Here is a 6836-nt window from a genome sequence, read left to right as displayed (position 1 = left end):
TCTTTTGCTCCAGTCTTGTGCTGGCCAGTGGATTAGAATGGATGTTCCCGTCCTCTGCTAGCTCAGCCTCCAGCTGTCGGTCCACTGGAGTGCAAATCCCTGTCCCTTCCCTTGCAGTCAGCTGAGTTCAACACACATTGTCTACCCGGGCAAGACATGCCAGGAGAATAAAACACAGCCTGTCCTTAGGGAGCAAGTTACAGTCCCTGGGAACTAGCCACCGCTATGTAATGTGCTAAGTGCCATGAGAGAGATTCCAGCCCACACTCAGTTCTCCTGGTCTGGCTGGCACTTCTTCGGTCTTAAATTACACAGGAATCCACTATTCTTTAAAAGGTATGTGCTGTTTCCTAAGAAGTTGGCAGATAGAGTAAGCCTTTGCCACTCCTTTGCAGCTTACAGAGAGCCAGGGACACACTGAGTGGCCACAAAGCATGACCATGGAGTGCTAGCTTGCTCAGTGACAAATGTTTCTGTGTCCCCAGGAGAGGAAGTGCTGATATTTGAAGGCTGCTCGGAGCTAATCAGGGTCTATGTAATTTAGAGTTCAGGATTTTTAGAAAGTTGGCTCACAATGAAAAATTGCCTCACATCTATGTTTAAGAAAAAAACATTTTAAAGCTCCACTTGAAACATTTGACGGGTTCAATCACTATCACTTATATACAAAAAGCTTCCACATTCTGGCAAATGCTACTCTCGTGTGTAAAAATGGCCAGAAGAGGCCGTGCTCAAACTTTAAATGTCATTAACGTGCTGCTTTTATGTTCCCTTGAGGACCCGGCACTGGGGCTCTTGGTTCCTAGGGGGAGCTGTGCAGTCACTTCTTTGAACATTTCCTTCAGACGTGAAAATGTCTCATGCAGAAGAGAGGAGTGTCCGTGTGGATGACACTCACCTGATATTTGGCAGGTCAGATGTGATGGAAGTGCTTTTATTAACCTGTGAGCTGTGGTTAGTGAAAAGACACAATCACACATTTCAAACCAAAAAAATGCCTTAAAAAGTTCATTGATTTGGACACCATGACATAAGCTACATTTTCTAATGTATTTTGTCATACACATCTAGCACTTAACAGTTGCTTGGTAAATATTTGACAACTGAATGAATGAAAAATAAGCCTTTTCCCAAAGTTGGTGCTTCACCCAACACAGTGTGGTCTGCAGAAGGAAGAGGGGGCTCAGAGAGAACCTTGTAGGGACGCCAGCACAGGGCTCTGTCTGGGTGCAGGTGGAGATCCTGGGGCACAGTCTTTGTGATATGGCTCCTAGGCAGGAGGAAGGCCCAGAATGGGGAACCCCCCCCCCATGTTCCTCCCCAGTGGTCCCTGACTCAACCACCCTGGGTCTTCCAGGACTCCCCTCTTATAAATGCAGGAAGGCACTCTCTGCTGGAGTAGAGAACAACCTTAGATTTTAGAACGATTTTTCAAATATTTTTTACCATGACCCATAGCAGGAAAACATTTTATTTTGTGAGCCAGGAAAAACACCAGCCAACATATAATTGAAACAAAAGTTGCACAATGTAGCAGTTACCCTTACTACCGGAATGGGGATGTGTGGGGACTTCTCAATTCTATTCTTGCCCACTCCTTTCCATTAAAGAAAATGTGACCCATTCCACTGATTTCACAATCCACTGATGGGTGAGACCAGCATTTTGAAAACAACGGCACAGTGATCCTCTGGAAGGATGGGCCCAGGCACTCCATCTCAGGACCCTGCAGCAAAGGAAGAGTGATTCTACCCCATGCTCACACCTAGGAACACTCAGATCACAGGAAAGTGTGATGCAATCCTTCTTTTCTAGAATCTGAACAAGAAAGCTCCAAGGAGAGGGATTTGCTTCTACATCTAAAACATTATACTATAAATAAAATATAGTAAGGTTCTTTACCATGACCGTCCATAGGGAAGAAGCCACTTCTGACCACCCAAACAGAAACTCTGAGCAGAACAACTGTTTTCAAATAACCTCTAAAAATCTCACTTATATACGGAATATAATGAACATAACAGTCTGAGGAATACAGTAGACCCAGACACATGGAAGTAGGGCACAGACTGACATCCCTCAGAAGAGGGGATGGGGGGTGGGGGGGTGGGAAGAGATAAACCACAGAACTTATATGCATGTATGCATGACCAATGGACATGGACAACTAAGCCGGGGACGGGGTGGAGGTGGGGTGGGGTGGGGGGTACCAATGGGGTAAAAAGTTAAAATATCTGTAACAAAAAAATAAATAAAAATTCATATAAAAATAAAAAATAAAAAATAAATAAATAAAAAAAATAAAATAAAATAAAATAAAATCTGCAGAACAGAGTTTAGGGATGCTGCCCCAAGTGGCTGCTGTCTGCTTCTTCCGCTAGTTGGGAGAAACGCATGGCCGAGGACAGACGTCACTGTTGATCCTGGGGAGGGCAGGGCCAGGGAGTTAGGACACTTCAAGGGGAACTGAAGGCATCACTATACTTGGCTAATCCAGTGACAAAGCAGAACTTTGCCAGCATGTTGAGCAACACTTGTTTATGGATTCAGTCAGCTGTAGTTTACAACGGAACAAATTGTGCCCTTCTGCCTCCAGGGGGCACCATTCATACAGAACACATCCTGAACAAGGACCTCTGGAAACAGGTTTATGTTTTAAACTGTAAAAAACAAAACAAAATTACAGAGTTGTTGGTCAGAAGGCCCAACATTCTCTCTCACCCTTGACCACATCCACTGACTCGTGTTTTTCACTAAGAGCAACTTCTCAGTGTGTGATTGGGTAAAGATCTTAAAGACTTCAAATATTCTTGCTGTTCTGATTTTGTAATAGTCAGGGCAGGCTAAACATTCGCTATATTAAGACCATGCATGTATCCCCAGACCTCGTTCTTTCCCTAGGTCTGGTTTTATAAATGCTGATCTGATTTATATGATGCATATTAAGTGGGAAATGTCTGACTCTGCATGACTTTGATCAACCTCAGGAAATGACAGCATAGCTAGTACAATAACTTGAAGATAACCACTGCTAATTTCATGACTGACAGATGCTGCTAAGTGAATTGCAAAATTATTATTGTTTTGTTTTTTTAAAAGGGATTATAAAGACTGGAGTTCCTACTCAGGACCCATCAGTTCCTATTTGGGAAATCTAAGACAGTTTCATCACTATTAAAACAGTGATGACAACACTTAGCCACCACACTGAGGTGAATAAGGCATATTAAAGCTCTTTATAAATATCCAGAAGCCAGGTCCTGCTGCAGCTTCCTGCCCTAGGGCTTTAGTGCCCAGGTTTGCTACCTCCTGGCCAATGACACAGGGAAAGCCCCATGGGCTAGAGAAGCGGCCTAGTACAGTTGCTTATGCACAGTAGTTCCACAGGAGGGCACTGTGCCTAAACTGCATGATTTGCTCTGAGCCAGGAGAGAGGTGGGACGCTGAACACTGAACTCAGCCCACAATTCCTTTCACTTGCTTCTAAAGATTTTTGCTGCTATAATTAGGCATTAAATAATTTATTGACTCAATGCTGTCATTATCCTGGGTTTGTTGTAGATTCACCATTACATTTATATACAAAACATAAAAACAAAATACACCTTTGATCTCAAAGGAAACCATTTTTATTGCAGCATCTCTCTGTATCTTATTAACTGTAAAATGTGCAATCATAGTTCCAAAGACTAGGAGAATGAAGACTTATAAAACCTCCAAAGAGCACATTTTGTGATGTAGGACTGCATGAGGCTAAAATGGATGTCCCTGAGGAGGTACATGAAAGAAAAACTAGAAAGATTGGTACACTTACTTTTTGTAACTTGGTTGGAAAAAAAAGAAAATAACGTTGACAAAGTTATTGGCTAACTTGCAAAATGTCAACCGGTTTTTCGAAATCTTCCTAATAGCATCAGTTTCCCCCTTTCAGTTCTTACTGTCCTACAGACCTGTTTTCTCTGAAGTCCCAGAACCGTGGAGGGAGGCGATGTGCTTGGCAGAGCTGCTGGCAGGCGTCGATAGGCTAGCGCTGGTCTCGGTGTAGCCAGCCCTGCCTCCTCCTGTGGTGCCCTCTGTGTTTTTGCTTTTACAGAAACTTCTCTGTGTGGACTGTCTCGCTCGCAGTAGTTTCCAGGCAGCGGCTCTATACTTCTTTGAAATGAGGTTGTAGAGGATTGGGTTAATGGATGCACTTAGATAGAAAAGTTGCAATGCAACAATGTTAAAGTACTGAGAGAAGTACATCATCTGAGAATCTTCCGTATTTATGTAAATAATTCTGCCAACGTGGAAAGGCAACCAGCAAACTATAAATGACAGAACCACCACCACTGCAAAACAAGACACAGGCACCAGGATTAGCTAAAGATCCAAAAACAAGTACAAGTCCCCAAGAAACCATCAGAAGTAATACATCACAGCAAAACAAACTCCCCAGCTCATCTATATTTGCTTTAAAGCCGCATACGTGGCTCATATATGTGTTATCGAGACTGGACAAAGAGCAGAAGGAGCAATTTCTACTAACAAGTTGGCAGGCTTCCTTCCATACAGACGCTGAGCCGTGTTCTCTTCTTCCCTTTGAAAAGAATTCTGCCACAAGTCTGCAGAATCTTTTATTTTGGGGGTATGGGCATGTTTCACTTAACCTTTAGTAATCATTAAGTAAAGAAATTTTAGCTTAGTGTGATCTAGCCTGACTTCTCAAGGATACTGTGAGAAACCACATCTACGGCATCGAATGAGGACAGGCAGTTGCCTTAAGAACCTCCAATTACCTGGCCTGGATCAGCCCGACTCAAAGCATTGCTGTGTATGGGGCCCGCGTATCCTACCCTCAGGGACCCCCTGGAACGTAGCTAGAGGAGGCTCCAAGGGCTGGGAGACTAGCGGGTTGGTGTGTTTGGAATAGAGATGGCGCCACTTACGCAGGACACGGACAGTCTGCCGGTGGCCCTTTTCCCGCCCCGAGGCCGCGGGGCCTCGCAGCGGCCCCTGGCTCCTCCACAGCTCCCGCCCGATGAGCCCGTAGAGGACGCTGAGGCACAGGAAGGGCAGAAAGAAGTAGGCGGTGGTGACCCACAGCATAACACGCAGCGCGCCCAGCTGCGAGGGACTCGGCCGGCACTCGCGGCTGAACAGCGCCGCGGTCGCAGCCGCCTCGCGCCCCGAGGGCGGGGACAGAGTTGGCTCCCGCAAGGACCCGAGGGGCGTCGGCATCGGTGGTGACGAGGCGCGGGGCGAGTGGGTGAGCTGCGCGGTGCCGTTAAGGTCCGGGAGCGCGTCGAAGCGGGGGTCCTGCTCCACGCCCACGAGGAAGAAGAAGGGGCCAGCGGAGAGCAGAGCCACCGCCCAGAGCGCGGCGATGAGCGCGCGGACACGGGACCGCGTGATGAGAACACGGGCGCGGAGCGGGCGACAGATGGCCAGGTAGCGCTCGATGCTGAGCGCCGTCATGTGCAGCAGCGTGGCGTAGGTGCAGCCCTCGCCCACGTAGAGCGAGAGGCGACAGAGAAGCGGCCCGAACACCCAGGGCCGTGAGCGCCAGAGGCGGTAGAGGTCGAAGGGCAGCCCGAGCAGGATGAGCAGGTCCGACACGGCCATGCTACCCAGGTACAAGTTGGTGGTGGTCCGCATGTCCCGGTAGCGCCCAATCAGCAGCACCGTCACTATGTTGCCGCTCACCCCGACGGCGAACAGACCCAGGCACACGGTGGTCACCGGCACCAGCGTCCCCAGGGGGAAGGGTGAGCAGCGGTGCTCATCGCATGGCAGCAGCGCAGCCCACGGCGGCTCCCGCGCGCCCTCCGCGCCGTCGCTGCTGTTCCAGGGGCTGCCCATGGGCGTGACGCAAGGGACAGACGCACGGACACGGCCGGGTCCCTCGGCGCCACCGCACCTCTAGGGTGGGCCGGGAGCCTAGCGCATGGCTTTGCTGGCGGAGCGCTTCCTTTGGCAGCCCACGCGCGGGCCCAGCCCTTGCCCACTCTGCAAGAGTCCAGGCAGGACTGACCGAGCCGTGCCGCGCGGGAACGCAGCTCTGCAGAGTCCTCTTGGAGACGCTACCCAGAGGGTAGCGCGCAGTCTCCGCCCCCGGCTACCGCCCACCCCATTCCGGCACCCTTGTCCAGGCGAGTCTTTTTCCAGGGTGCTTCCCTCTCCACTAACTGGAACATGGGGACGGCGGCAGCGCACCAGCCCCGCCCCCTCCCCGGGAGCGATTTCTGAACCTCTGTGAGGTCGGTTACTGCGCCCAGCGAGCGCGACCCTTTTGTTCGTCTGGTACCGTAAGGACCTTCAGAGGGACGTCTGCCGCTGGCTGCTTCCTGATGGTTAGGGAAGGCTGCCCAATCCTAAAGGGTCGCAGAGGAGTTTAGACCAGAATCCCGAGTTCCTGCCCGGTTCTGGTTATGGCTCTACAACCGAATGATTTTGGAACAGCTTAGTTCTCCTCTTCTGTAAATTCTCCAGTGGCGGTGGGGGAGCTGAACAAATAATTTCAAGGCTTACGTATTTACTTGTATATCTGAGTACTTAAACATGTGCTGTATTCTTCCTATATACAAAATATTTTTTAAACTTAAAAAGCAGAGTATTTGCCAACACCAGAAAGAACTAAAACTCTGGGGGAAAGACTCAAACTGAGTCAATTCATGTGGTGTTAATGTCAATAGCTGACACTTAAGTGAGTACTCGGGATGTGTTTGGCCCTGTTCTTTTCATTTAATCATGTCCCTAAGAGCTCATTTTACCCGTGAGCAAAGTGGGAGATTCTTTTGAGATCACACAGGTAGCAAGACGCAGGACTGGGATTTCAACTCTGGTCAGCCTGATTC

General features: G+C 48.8%; 1 protein-coding gene and 1 non-coding gene across 2 annotated transcripts; one reads left to right on the top strand and one right to left on the bottom strand.

Annotated features, from left to right (window-relative positions):
• Nucleotides 1-2798: 2798 nt before the first annotated feature.
• Nucleotides 2799-2930, top strand: LOC118623107. The gene has a single exon (XR_004958211.1). It is a non-coding gene; the product is annotated as a small nucleolar RNA SNORA72 (small nucleolar RNA).
• Nucleotides 2931-3942: 1012 nt separating this feature from the next.
• Nucleotides 3943-5841, bottom strand: MLNR (motilin receptor). The gene is made up of 2 exons (XM_036249807.1): nucleotides 4929-5841; nucleotides 3943-4331 (listed from the first exon to the last, which is right to left on the bottom strand). The coding sequence occupies exons 1-2, from the start codon at nucleotides 5839-5841 to the stop codon at nucleotides 3943-3945; spliced, it is 1302 nt and encodes a 433-aa protein (XP_036105700.1).
• Nucleotides 5842-6836: the final 995 nt, after the last annotated feature.

Source organism: Molossus molossus, unplaced genomic scaffold, assembly GCF_014108415.1.
Source record: "Molossus molossus isolate mMolMol1 unplaced genomic scaffold, mMolMol1.p scaffold_m16_p_9, whole genome shotgun sequence".
NCBI lineage: Eukaryota > Metazoa > Chordata > Mammalia > Chiroptera > Molossidae > Molossus > Molossus molossus.
The sequence above is the reverse complement of the archived record's forward strand: the minus strand, read 5'-3'. Positions and strand labels throughout refer to the sequence as shown.